We start from the raw sequence: 14,071 nt of genomic DNA on the forward strand, positions 1-14,071 counted from the left end.
CCATCCCCTTTTTCCTTTCCATCTCTCTCGCACACCAAAAAAGCGCAAAGGGCCTTCAAGTTCCAGTCAATTCTACTTTCATGATGGACCTGACACGGGCCATGTTTCAAAATCTCTGCCTGCATAGACGCCTGACGCAGGTAAAGATGCCAAAACATGGCCCATGTCGGGTTCATCAATTAAAGTAGAATTGCCCAGAACTTGAAGGCTCTTTGTGCTTTTTTTGTGGTTTGTACTCTGAATCTCTCTTCTAGGTTAACTTAGCCAGTTCCATCATGGAGAGTAGTCCCGGTTCTGTGACAATCACATTCAGCAGTTCCATTTTATGCTAAACTAAAACTTAACTTTATATACCGGGTCTACAACCAGAGGAAGATCGACGCAGTTAACAATAAGCCTGTTTTCGCTTGTTAACTCAATCTTCCATTTTAAGTATTCTGGACTACTGTAACATCGTATATTTGGGTGCTTTTAAGAAAATTCTCAAAAAGTTGAGAGTAGTTCAGAATACGGCTGTTCGTCTTATTTTTGGTTTAAAAAAAAAATGGGAACATATTACCGTACTCCATTCTATCAAAAGCTTCATTAGCTGCCATTGGAATCCAGAGTCTTATTTAAGTTCTCATGTATCTGCTACAAAACAGTATTTGTAAGTCTTGTGGCAAAAGTTTATCTCAACAATTTAGTTAAATCCAGTGAGATTAGTTGACATCCTTAATGTTAACTGGATTGCATTCAATTTTCATTAATGCTGTATATTGTAGTAACAAAATGATGCCTCAGCCCCACCACTCCACCACTTGTTGGAAAGTTCGAAAAGCGGGAAGTTAATGGCGGTGCTTCATCATTGGCATTCAATTTATGTGGTATTTTTCATTGTTTTATATTCATTTTAAGTTTATATCAAAAATCCTAACTTTATTAACTTTCCAACAAGTGGTGGAGTGGTGGGGCTGAGGCATCATTTTGTTACTACAATATACAGCATTAATGAAAATTGAATGCAATCCAGTTAACATTAAGGACAAAACAGTATTTGGCATGCTACCAGGCTATCGTACCCCTCATTTTACCCTGAGTTACATTAATAAGAGCTCTCGAAGAGTACACTTGTTTGCATATCTTTCAATAAAATCCTGTCATTACAAAAGGTTCCTCGATAGAACCTTTTATTATCAGGCGGCCACACTGACTACGTGGCTTGCCAAAATTGCGTTAGAAGCTTCCTCTTATCTTGATTTTAGAAAACAGTTAAAAACTCAATTATTCAATAGACTGGCAACCTAATGTATCTTATTACTTATTATAGTTTTTATCTCATTTAAAATTGTTTGTATCTTCCCAGTGTAAGCTTTTAACTTTGCCGAAATTTTAGATGATTTCAGTTTTAAATATCTATTTGTACTGTATGTATAATGATTGATTGATGTGAACCGCCTAGAACTCCCAGGTATGGCGGTATATAAAAATAAACTATTATTATTATTATTATTATTATTATTAAAAATATGCTAAAATACAAGGGGATTAATTTTCAAAGTGTTTAGCAAATAGAACAGTTTTTAAAGATTTACGAAAAGATTGGAAAGAGCTGGGACACCTCAAAATTAAAGGAAGTTCATTCCATAATCGGGGGAAATTAAAAGCTGCACCTCACTAATCACAATTTTGTCAAAAACAGTCCTTTCTGCTAAACCAAAACACACCAAGTATCTCACCCAATGCAAAAACACACACTGACAGCTGCCTTGTACCTAAACTTCCAGCAGCTTCTGAGATCTCTTACCTGTGATTGGGCATTGACATCTGCTCCATAGTTTACAAGTTCTCGGATCACCTCTTCCTGTCCTGCTAGAGCGGCAATATGCAGGGCAGTGTTTCCTTTCTGAAAGAGTCCATGAAAAAAGGAGAGTCTTACACAGAGCACACATTAACATCAGGCATGCATGCTATGTGTGGTTTTTGTCTTTGTATTTGGGTTGACATGCAGGGATCTGTATTCTGGTTCAGTTGGCTCTGTATAGGTTACCATATTTTTAGTAGTAAGAAACAGGACATGTGGCCCTGCCCTGCCCCAGTCCCGTCCCGTCCCCACACTAGGGTTGCCAGATTTTCCAATTGGAAAATCTGGACCCCTAGACCCGCTCCCAGGTCCGCCCAGTTCTGCCCATCCTCACCCTGTAACGCCCTAATCCTGCCCCCAGTCCCGCCATAGCCCCACCTCCCTCTGCCTGCTCTTATCGGGCAGGGAGGAAGTCCAGGGACTTCCTCCCTGCCAGACGCAATTTGAGGAGGCTTTTCAAAACCCGGACCCCTGCACATGTCCTCGAAAGGAGGACATGTCCAGGGAAATCCGGACGTCTGGTAACCCTACCCCACACAAATCTCATCTGCTCTCCTTCCCTTAGCTTTGGGCCATGCCTGGAGGGCCTCCGAGCATGCGCAGATGTGGCATGATGATGTCACACATGCTCAGAGGCCCTCCAGTTGCAGCCCCAAGCTCTGGCACAGCCGGTGCCTTCCAAAACCCGGACATACTGCTGGGTTTTCAAAATCCATCCAGACACTTGGACAATCTTCGGATGGTAAATCCAGACATCTGGTAACCCTTGTTTTCTGGGCTCTATGTGATGCTCCTCCACTGCTTCAGTTGTGCCTCTAGTACCCATCCCATCTCCTAGCCCCTCTACTGTGTACCTTTGTCGTTGTTTCTAAAATGATTTCCTTGTGCAGCAGTTCAATCACCATCTTGACATGGCCTTCCTTGGAGGCCAGATGTAAAGCGTTCAGCCCATTCTAGAAAGAGGACACAGTGATGTCACAATGCATTTGTCAGACCCATATTTGTTAAGGTATTCCGGCTGGTCTGATGGACCCAATTATTATACATTGCAAAGAAATTTAGTTAGTGCTGGAGACTGAAATTTATCCAACAGAAAGTTCAGAAATCAACAAGTTAGAGAGCAGACAAAGAGATATGAAGCACATTACAACTGATGACAGACATATTTCGAACAACAGCCCAAATCCATACTTCCGTGACTCCCAAGCCATTGGTCTCCACTCTCATCAAAAAATGCTAGCGTTCAGTAAACATATTGAGCAACCCTCACAAATTTCTTTCTTGTGTTTTGGACTGGAGGAGTGGCTTAGAGGCTAGAGCAGTGTCTCGTAAACTTTTTGAAGCTGTGGCACACTAAACTCAGGACCACGGCACATGCGCAGAGGCCCTCCAGACTGTGCGCTGAGCTTGTTAGCTCTGAAACTGCTATGCTGCTAGGGAGGTGCAGAGAGCAGGAGAGGCATCTGTGAAGAGGAGAGGCGCCGGCGAAGAGGAGAGGCTCATGGCACACCTGGAATCTCGCCGATACACTGGGCTAGAGCGAAGGGCTAAGAATCAGCGAAATCAGAATTCAAATCCTACTACCACTTCTTGTGACCTTGAGCACATCACATAGGAGTCCTTCAACTAAAGTGCAATAAGCACTCATGCATGCTTCTGGTAGGTTTAAAAGCACTGGTAACCAAATAATTGAACCCTTGAGTCCACAGAAAAGTAGAAATCCAGACCAAAACAAACTGTAGAGTCTGATGTTACTGATGTCAGCTTTATTGATGTAAAAAGAAAATTGTTCACAATCTTAAAGGCAATGAAGTACATCCACAACTTTAGTCAGTGAAGAGGACCCAACACGGTCTGTGTTTCGACCAAAAAGATCTTCCTCTACAAGCCGCACGCTTGAGGGAATTACTTATTCAACCTACGCTGGGCGTAGATTGCTATATCCACAAAATCTCAGAAGAGACCTATCGGGGACCCCTGAGGAAGACCTTTTCGGTCGAAACACAGACATCAGTAACAACAGACTCCACAGTTTGTTTTAGTTTAGGTTAAAAAGCACTACCACAGCTAAAAAAAGAATTTAATTTTCAGTGCTGGGGGGTGTATGAGGGCAGAGAGTAGGCATGTTTGTGCTAATTGGTTAGCATAGCTACATCATCAAGTGCTAACCCAGTGTCTCTCAAACTTTCTCGAGCCGGGGCACACTAAAGGTAGTGGCCACGGCTTGAGGCACCCAGAAGTGTGCGGACATCGCCGTGATGACATCATGCGTATGCGTGACATCATCACTTTGACATCCGCACATGTGCAGAGGCCCTCCAGATGAGCCCCGAGACGCCAGAAGGGGGTGCCAGCAGGGAAGAGGGCCAGAGAGAAGGAGAGGCACTGGCGCCAGCTGATGGCCTACAGCAGTGTTTCTCAACTACTTCAAGCTAAGTAGCCCCTAAGTCTAACAAATATCAACTAAATACCCCAACCACAGACCTCCCTAGGCCCACCCAAGCTCTGCCCCAGATCCCATCCTCTTTACTAATTGTAATGCAGTTTTTTCCATTCATTTTTCATATATGCAGCAGATATAAATTCTCAAAACTGACACATTTCAATCACTATATTGAAAATAAAATCATTTTACCTACCGGCAATCCTCTGCAGGCTGCTGTAATTAGCTTTAAAGGTGAGACCAGGGGGCCAGGGGGGAAGCCGGAAGACGCTAGAGAGAAGGGGGAAACATGCAGGCCTTCGGCAAATCGGGCAGCGCTGGCGCCGTACCGCATAGGGAAGTCAGCTACCAGGCACCTCTCTTCCTCCTCAGCGTGCCGCGGCACACTTGGAATTTCAGGAGGCACACTAGTGTGCTCCGGCACACAGTTTCAGATACACTGTGCTAACCAATTAGAACATGGTTAGCACGTAAGCCCTTCCTACTTACAATATAGGTAGCAGTTAAGGTTTACACACTAATGGGGAAATTAACTTATGGTCATTAATAGAAAGAAATGGAAAACGGGAACATTTTACTGCCATACTAAAAGTGGCCTCAGCATGTGGGAAAGACCCATGCTGGGAATAGTGCTGGACACTTTGTAGCACTGCATATTAAAAGGGAGCCTTAACTATTCATTGCCACAAGTACAAATTTAAAAGTGTAAGCCCTCTGGGGACAAGGAAATATCTACTGTAGCTAAATGTAACTCAGATCGATCTACTATTGGAAAGGTGTGAGCTAAATCCAAAAATAGTCTGACAAAATTATGTTTCTGCTTCTATGGGCCTAAGACAAGAAAGGCACAGAATGGGAAAGATAAAATTTGGCCTTACCTTTTAATTTACTTTCCTTGAGTTTTGCCAGACCAGTCCAGATGAGTGGGTTTCACTCCCCAGAGGGTTTTGGTGCTGCCTTCAGCTCCTCAGTATCCTATGACAACTGAAAGCAATTGTAATATTTCGAGTTTCCAATTCATCAACAGCTAATACAGTCAAAAACATAATTTTATGGTCACTAACCCATAAATGAGATAATTCCACACACGGTCTTCAGAGTGGGCTACAACATATTCACTATTAGCTTTCTGAATTTGTCAGACTGAGCGCCCTTGTTTTGGACTGGTCTAGTAGGACTCAAGGAAAGGAAATCATTGAAAGAGAAATTTGGACTTACTTGTTATCATCCATGCCAGACCAATTCAGATGAGTTGATAGGAAGTCATGAAAGCTCTTGGAACTCCTATACCTAAAGTGTAGCCCTTCCAGACCTTCATGTCCATGCTGAGCTACTAAGGTGTGCAATGGAAGCAAGGGCACTGCCCTTCCATTATGCTCTGGAAAGACAGACTGACTTTTCCTACAAGGACTCCTGTGCTCTAGTTGAGCAGGCTCCCCCGACCTCTGGGACTTGCCAGCTCTTGCAGATGTGGTCTCATCTGAAGTGATCATCTCTTTGATTCCTGATGAAATTCATGACTCAAAGACCACCGTGCCTTATTAAGACAAATACCTATCCAACATTCAGAAGGAATTGAGCACCTATAAACATTTCAAAGGCGACCAACTACTGATGAGAATAAATTTAGAATTAAAATTTGCCATGACCTACATCATCTGACCAGACAAAAAAAGTGAAATGCTACCCTCGGAAGAAGTGATACCCCAGTCAATCAAGTTTGAGGACCCATTACATATGTATAAAGACTAACTGTAGACCTCACAGCACACCCTGGCTGAAACGTCAGTTCTACCTACCCAGAGATGGTGAGACCTGGACAACTGCAATAATCATGATGCCAGTTGTGGAAGCCTAAGAGAATAGATAACAAATCCTGACCCAAGGCTTAATAAGATGCTACCCTGCGTTTGATATTTGTTAGACTTAGGGGGTATTTGGCTTGAAGAAGTTGAGAAACACTGGTGTATTGCACTTGCTTAGCTGGTGCCAGCTATCCCATCCACTCCCAAGCCAGGCCAAACGCATTGACTGATATCCTGGACTGCAAGGACAGTGTCCTGCCCCTACAGTTATGTGTAGTTGTAGCATGTAAGCCAAAGCTAACAGTAACTTCCTGCTAGTCTTCTCTGTTCTTATAGGTCAACTGTAGCATGTGATCCATTTTCGCCAATCACAGACCCGCCAGGTTCAGGCTTCAGCCCAAGATGCATCCTCTGACCCCAGTGGTCAATCCACAGTCCTCTCTCCGGTATTCTCTGAACACATTGACTTTCAGTTAACTTGGCATCCACTTAACAAAGACTCATTCTGCCAGGGCAGATTGTTTACTTTAACAAGCAGTATTGTTTTGCCTTGCTGCAATGGTGGTTTCAAGTTTATTAGAATTCTCTCTCCCGCCTATTACCTACCATCTAGGCGGCTCACAGTCTAAAGGAGAGGATGGGGTAGTGACATGTGACAAGACTATGTAGGATAGAGGGAAGAGGATAGAACTACAATGTCAATAGGTGAGGGGAGAGGAGAAGCACAAAAGGTAAATATATGTTTGTCCACTCATGAATTTGCATCTGGGCACCATAGTTAGTAAGGATATAGCCAGAAAGATTTTAGGCAAAACACTTCTCAGTCGTACTTTCCAGCCTCTTCCAGAAGAGAGGAGGTACTAGTGTCTTTATTATAATCAGAGGGAGGGAACAATTTAGTAAGAAACTCCTCTGACAATAAACCTTGTTTCACTTTGGTTTAACTGTTTTTGGTTCTTTGTCTCCCCAGCTTCTAACCATAGTCAGGGGCATAGCCAAAAACCCAATTTTGGGTGGGTCAGTGGGTGGGCATGAGAACCCCATCCCCTGCCTGGCATTTCTTCCCTCTCCTCCTTCCCCCGCCTCCCAACAATTTGGCATCTCTCAACTCTTCCCCCTCTGTACCTTTTAAACCATTCAATTCTTCACCAGCAATTTCTCGCGCCAGCCATGAGCTTTTTCTCAGACCTGGCTCCATCTATACAGAAACAGGAAGTTGCATCAAAGGGAAGGCTTGATGTTGGCATATACAGTAGGTGAATCACCCCTTACTGCTAGCAAAGAACTGAGAGGTTTAAAAGGTATGGAGGGGTGGGGGGGTGGAGAGCTGAGAGACACCTGATTGCAGGGAGTGGGGAGGGGAGGAATGCCAGGAGTCTTCAGCTGGTGGGACTTGGGGAGCCCCATCAGCCACATCAGAAATGTGCCACTGCTGGGTGGGCCTGTGCCCACTCAGACCTACCTGCGGCTATGCCATTGATAGCAACCACAAGAGGAGAGCCCTTCAAGCCTAAAACCTTAGCTACCGTATATAGAGCCCCAAAATATAGCAGAGCTATTACTATGATACTCTGGCTGGTATAAAACAGATCAAGGAGTGATCCAGAGGCAATGGGAAATCCTGTTTATCACTTCTGAGAATTTGTCAGACTGAGCTATAACTTTGTCAGACTGAGCTATAAAAAAGGAAAAACATAGGCTCTTCCTCAGACCACTAAAATGGAGAGAGAGAGACACTAAGAAAAGGATTTGGGAGAATCATTACTAAACTATACATCGACAAAGGCAAATAGCAAAGACGGCTAGACCTTGGGCCTTTATATTACATTATTTCTCTTTATACAGTGTTCACTGTTATCTTCTTGAGGTCCAAAAAAGACCTCAGGTGTTCAGGTTGGAAAAAAGCATATCTTAAGCCTAGATATTTTATCACACATTTGCATGGATATGCTAATAGATAATAAGCTCCTAGTTGCCTCGTTTCCTCTCTCATTGCTAGGAATTGCTTTCTTCTCTCCTGGGTAGATATAACTATAATCTCTGTCCACAATAATAAGAAGCTGAATTTTTAAAGTACCGTATACAGGGCAGCATTAATTCTTTGAGGGCCCCTAGGCATACAAGTACACTGGGCCCTGCCCCGCCCATGCCCCACCCCCATTTATCTGTTTTCGTATTGACTTCTTTATTTCCACTTGTATTTCTTTTTTTTTTAAATTCAAATCAAAGATTAACACACTAGTGCACAGTTTTTCTTCTATGCAACCCCCAAACATCTCTGAACAAATCTCCCTTCCTTCCCACCTACTTACCCAGGACTTTAACTCTGAACCCTTTCAATGCATATATAAAAGTGTTCAAATATATTGTAAAGCAGTAATACTATCCAAAATATAAGTCTACATTAATAACCAAGTTTACAGCGCCTCTCAACTGCCTCACTCTACGTCAGGGCTGCCCAATTCCGTTCCTCAAGATCTACTGGCAAGCCAGGTTTTCAGGATATCCACAATGAACATGCATGAAAGAGATTTTCTTATCAAGAAGTCAGTGCAGGCAAATCTCTCATATGCATATTCATTGTGGATATCCTGAAAACCTGGCTTGCCAGTAGATCTCGAGGACTGGAATTGAGCAGCCCATATGTATGTATAAACAACCAAATCTGTAACTCCTCTAGTACGTTCCACTCCATGTATGTTAACTTGTAATGAAACAACAAAGCAAGCAGGTTTATTCAAGGTGCTCCCAAGAAGCATGAACCATGCATTTCGCTAAACAAAGCTAGTCAACGCTAATAGAAAACCATGTCTTTCCCTGCACTGTAACCGAGCTGATAGGAGTAGCGGTGCATTGGAGCAGATCCCTGCCATGAGTTCAGCTCTCCGATCTGTGAGCTGGCTCTTCATTCACAAATCTTCCTCGGTGCCGAATCCAGCCCCAGGGCATCTCTTCATCGAGGGACCTGCGCCATTCTGCTCTGCTGCTGCACATGAATATTGCATTAGAAATACAAAACCGCTGTAAGACTTTGTGGGCTGCTGGTCTTTGTATGTGGGATGCAGCTCGGAAGCCTCAATACTATCGTTAATTGGTCACATATTATACGAGATGTTTGAACAGCAGAAATGAAAAGAATACTTTAGTGTTATACTTTGAAGAAAGGATCAAATGTTGTATGTGTTTGTATTTTTATAGTTACTAAGCAATAAATAAATAAATAAAGATTAACAAGTGTGACTCAGTTTTTGGAGATATGCTTCTGCCATCAAAAGCTATTCAAAACTGTGGCACCATTAGTCCATAAAATGCATCACCTACAACTCTCTCTTCACTCAAACCTTCCCAAATGACTAACACATTGATCTAAAATCTCACCACTGCAATTCTTACCTTTTTTTTCTCCTCTTCTCTGCTTGTTTACCATTGTAAACTGGAAAGAAACCAGTAATAGCTTTGCAGTATTTTAAAAACGTGTAAATACATAAGTAAACAAAGTAGTGTATTCACCTTTTTCCTAGGACAAGCAGGATGAGTCAGCCACATATGGGTGTTGTCCCAACAGCTCCCAATTTGCGGATAAGCTCTCCAATATTGGACTTTAAACAATACAGCTGGCATTTTTGTGTTCTCTCTTCCTTACCAATACTCAAATTCATATAAACCATACCACAGGATGGAGTTGCACCTTTTTAACTTTTGCACCAAGCAATAAACATCGGGCAAGATTCACTAAAGTCCCAAAATCTATCCGATTCGTGTCCTATCCGTTTCCGAGTCATTGTAGGCAATCGATTCAGTAAAGCTTGTCCATGCAAATGATCCGATCGTAAACACGCTGCTATAAGTGCTGAAACATCGATCAATGCGCGTGCGCACTGCATCCTTGTCGGTTTTGAAGCTCGTAACGCATGCGCTAGCTCTTAAGGACTTCACTGCGCTGGGATCAAGCACTGTTATATACAGCCTACGAATCCCAGGAGGCCGTGAAGCACGTAGCAACCACTAGCGACACCCTGACGTCACATGCATAAGACAATCCAGCTGGAAGGAAGTGGGGAGGGATAGTTGGCCCATAAAAGTTTTATTTGATTTTGGATTTTTTTTTTGTTATTTGGCATTGATATTTGAAATGTACAATGCCCAGATTAAACATGTATCTGCAAGTTGGTCCCCTCTATTTACATATTTGCAAACTCTTGTATCTGACTCTGATTTATTTTATTGTACATTACTGTAAATGCAGTATGCCTCTGTATTTTTATTTTTTTCCTTTGTTTTCTTATTATTTGTTTTTTGAAATTTCAATAAACTTTCATGGAAAACAAAAAAAGAAATGTCCAATGCGCGAGGAGAGCACGGGGTTAATCCACGATTTTCTCGCCATGCGCATTACAAATCCAAGATTCACTCCTGCGCTCGCTATGCGCATTTCAAAAAAATTTTAAAAAATACTTCTAACGCTTATGTACATGAATGTTTACGTATATTTAAAAGTTTTGATATATTTTGGATTTTTGGAGGGGTAGATATATATTTTTAATGGGGTTCTTCACATGCACGTGTCAGTTGCTAGGCAGAAATAGTCGGCGAGGATGTAAACGACTGGTCCTCAGCAGTTGTAACTTTTTGGACAGGAAAGGCCAGTCGGTTTGGATGAAATGGTTTCATGAATCGACGCGTTAAGAAATTGACATGCCTTTTTACTCATTTGCATGCGCAGATCGGATGGGGTGTGGACAGGGTCTGGAGGAAGGTTAGTGAATCGAGCCAGAGTCGGAAAGTGAGTGCAAACTGAGCGGTACATGATCAGTTTGCTTAGTGAATCGAGCCCAATGTTAGTTAGAGGGAGTGTGGGTATGGGGGGAGTTTTCTGTTAGTTCTTTGCTTTATCTCTGTGACAGCCCAACCCTAACCTGCAAAATTTACTGTGTCTTTAACAATCAATGCTAAGCCAGTTCTAACCGGTTTAGCGTCAAAATGTTTTAGCTTCCGACGCACATAATGGCTCCGCGCAGTCTTTTCCATGCTTCATAGCATCCCCCAATAATACTATGTAACTGTAGTACAACGAGGTCATTAATATTAAAATGAACACACCAGGCGATGCCCAGACATTGGCTGGAGAGGCAAGAAACACTCCAAAATTACTGGCAGGTCTGGAGGTGCTGGTAGCATTGAACCATAAATGTTAAAAGTGCGTCTCAAGTTCAAGTGTTAAAGGCACATGCATCAAAAGCTTACACTGGCAGGTCTGGGCTGCTGATTGCATGAGAGATGAAAATACATTTATCATACTTGATGTGTCTGGGGGGGGGGATGCCATATACATATATGTTAAAAGCACGTCTCATGCGCATTCTCTACTTTTCACTTCTCTATTACCCTCCAGGTACTTTAGTTAGATTGTGAGCCTTCGGGACAGTAAGGGAATTTTTCAAGTACCTTTCTTATTTCTAATCTTAATGTATATTTTCTGTAAACCGCTTAGAACCTAACGGATGTAGCGGTATATAAGAAATAAATTACATTACATTACATTACATTCGTTAATAGCCTATGCTGGCAGGCTGGGGCTGCCAATTGCATTTCCTTTCATTTGACTTATTGGCATCTTTGTTATCTCCTCAAGGAAGATGATATATTAAATTATAATAAACTATAAACTATATGATGTTATTTAGTAATATACTGCTTGCCCAACACTGGTTTTAGGTGAAAATAACAAGATGAATACCACAGCTGAGTCAAACCAAGGTCTTCAACAGTGGCAAGTCCAGGTCACAAGCACTTTCCAGAACCCAGAAAGTAGATCTGTTGCCCTTAATTCATTTCCAGAGATGAGCAATGGCTTTCCTCTGCCTTGTCATCAGTGATGTCATCAGTGATGCGGCAGAGGGAAGCCCTGGCGGGGAAGGCCTCAAACAAGCCTGTTCAAAGCCTGCATCTGCTAGCCATACACTGCTGCTGTTGCTACTTTAGGAGGCCCTGGAAGTATGTCAGGTCTCACCAGGGAGGGTGGGGAGGGCTGTTCACTGGGGGGGAGAGGAGGTTGATCGGGAAGTGCTGCACAGGGGGATGAGAGGGACGGAAAGCTTCCGCACAGGGAGATAGGAGGGAAAACCAATTCGAATCAAACCAAATTGAAAAATTTTTCTCTGAATCAGGCAGCACTAATGGAAAAAGGCATAAATGTGCACATGAGCCAGGAAATGCTACGTCGTAGGCATGCATGAGTGTCAATCATAGGCGTGCCCTATTGTAGCACATCATAAGCATCCATTGATACCAGAAATGGAGGGGAGGGGCGAAAAACTACCAGCAAACCATGCATATGCAAATGCTTTTTTCCTACACTGCTTCTGTGGGACACACATTTCTGCACAGTTCTTGCACTATTGAGTCTGTGCGGTTGATTGTAGTGCCAGTCCTCTGAGCTTCGGGGCCTGACTCTTCAGATAATCTAATCTAATCTTCTATTTCTGCATCGCACATACCTAAGCAGGCTCAAGGCGACTTACAAAGAGAGTGAGAGGAAGCAGAGAGAGGCAGGGAGAGAAGGGGAGGAGATATGAGGGGAACATTTGGGCAGGGGAAGATCTGAGATATTCAAGTGTCAAAGAGGTGGGTTTTCAGTTTTTTTTCCGGAATGTGGTGTAGTTGGGTTTCGTTCTGGTCATTTCAGTGAGGTCATTCCAGGTTTTCACCTGGAGTGAAAAATTTGCTTGTATTGGAGATTCTTTGTTGAAGGAAGTTCTGTGGGAGGTAGACCATGCCTTTGAGAAGAGTTGGATGAATGGAGCTGCTGAGTTTCCGTGTATTATTTGGTATGGAATGGTATTAATCGCGATGGAATGGATAACCAGTGTAGTTGCTTGATGAAGGCTGATATCAAGTCATATTTTTTCAGGTTTAAAATTAGTCTTACAGCTGGGTTTTGTATGAGTTGCATTTTATGGATCAATGTGGTGTTGATTACCATGTAGGCAGCATTACAGTAGTCCAGCTGTGGTAGGATCATTGACTGTACAATCAGAGCAAAGTGATGCTGATTAAAGTATGGTCTGATCAGTCTTATTTGCCTCATGGTGAAGAGGGACTTTTTCCGGATATTAGAGATTTGAGCTTCCATGGTTAGTGTGGAATCAAGAATGCAGACTAGAATTTTAGATGTTTTATTGATAGCGAGGGTGTGGCCCAATCGGAGAGTGATGCTTGTCGGTGCTGTATGTTGGGCTGTATGGAAGTATAAGATTTTGGTTTTGGTTTGGTTTAGTTTTAGCTTGTTGATTGTTGCTCAATTTTGGATTCTTTCAATATTGGTTGAGACTTTGTTGGTGACATCTGACTGGTTGTTGGTTGTGGGGATGAGGAGCAGAATGTCATCTGCGTAGGACATTATGCTTTCATCATCAAATTTGATGTTTCCGAGGGAACTCATGAAAAAGTTAAACAGGAGAGCCTTGAGGCACAACACAGAAGGCCTTCCAGGGTTTGGAGATCTCTTCATTCTTTTTAAAGATGTATTCTCTGTTTTGTAGAAAGTCAGAGAACCATTTTAGCACTGTTCCAGTTATATCAATTTCTGACAGTTTTGTTATAGAAGGTGATGATCCACGGAGTCAAAGGCAGCTGAAATGTCAAATTGCAGGAGTATTGCTTGACGTCCCGTACTGAGTAGTTGTTTGGTTTTTTTGATTAAGGTGAGGGTGAGAAGTTCAGTGCTGTGACGGAATCCGAATTGGGTCGGGTGGAGACATGAATGTTGCTCGATGTAAGTTGCAAGTTGTTTACTTATGTGGGTCTCAATGATTTTTGTTAGGATAGGTAAGCCAGCGATGTGTCTATAGGTGGAGGTCATGGAGAGATCTGTCTTAGGATTTTTTTGGTATGGGAGTAAGTGTTTCAAGTTTCAAGTTTATTAAGTTTTAATATATCGACCATCGAGACATCTGGCCGGTTTACAATGTTAAAATAATA

General features: G+C 42.6%; 1 protein-coding gene across 10 annotated transcripts in view; it reads right to left on the reverse strand.

Annotated features, from left to right (window-relative positions):
- ANK1 (ankyrin 1) overlaps window positions 1-14,071 on the reverse strand; it is a 355,025-nt gene that overhangs the window by 260,940 nt on the left and 80,014 nt on the right. For 9 of the 10 annotated variants that reach the window (XM_033948942.1, XM_033948947.1, XM_033948950.1 and 6 more), the window contains 2 exons: window positions 2,698-2,796; window positions 1,787-1,885 (listed from right to left, as the gene is read on the reverse strand). In XM_033948942.1, coding sequence (XP_033804833.1) covers window positions 1,787-1,885; window positions 2,698-2,796 — 198 coding nt within the window. Of the gene's footprint in view, window positions 1-1,786; window positions 1,886-2,697; window positions 2,797-5,164; window positions 5,351-14,071 lie in introns of those variants that run through there. The other variant, XM_033948949.1, reaches the window with a different exon arrangement.

This window comes from Geotrypetes seraphini, chromosome 6 (genome assembly GCF_902459505.1).
Source record: "Geotrypetes seraphini chromosome 6, aGeoSer1.1, whole genome shotgun sequence".
Classification (NCBI taxonomy): Eukaryota; Metazoa; Chordata; class Amphibia; order Gymnophiona; family Dermophiidae; genus Geotrypetes; species Geotrypetes seraphini.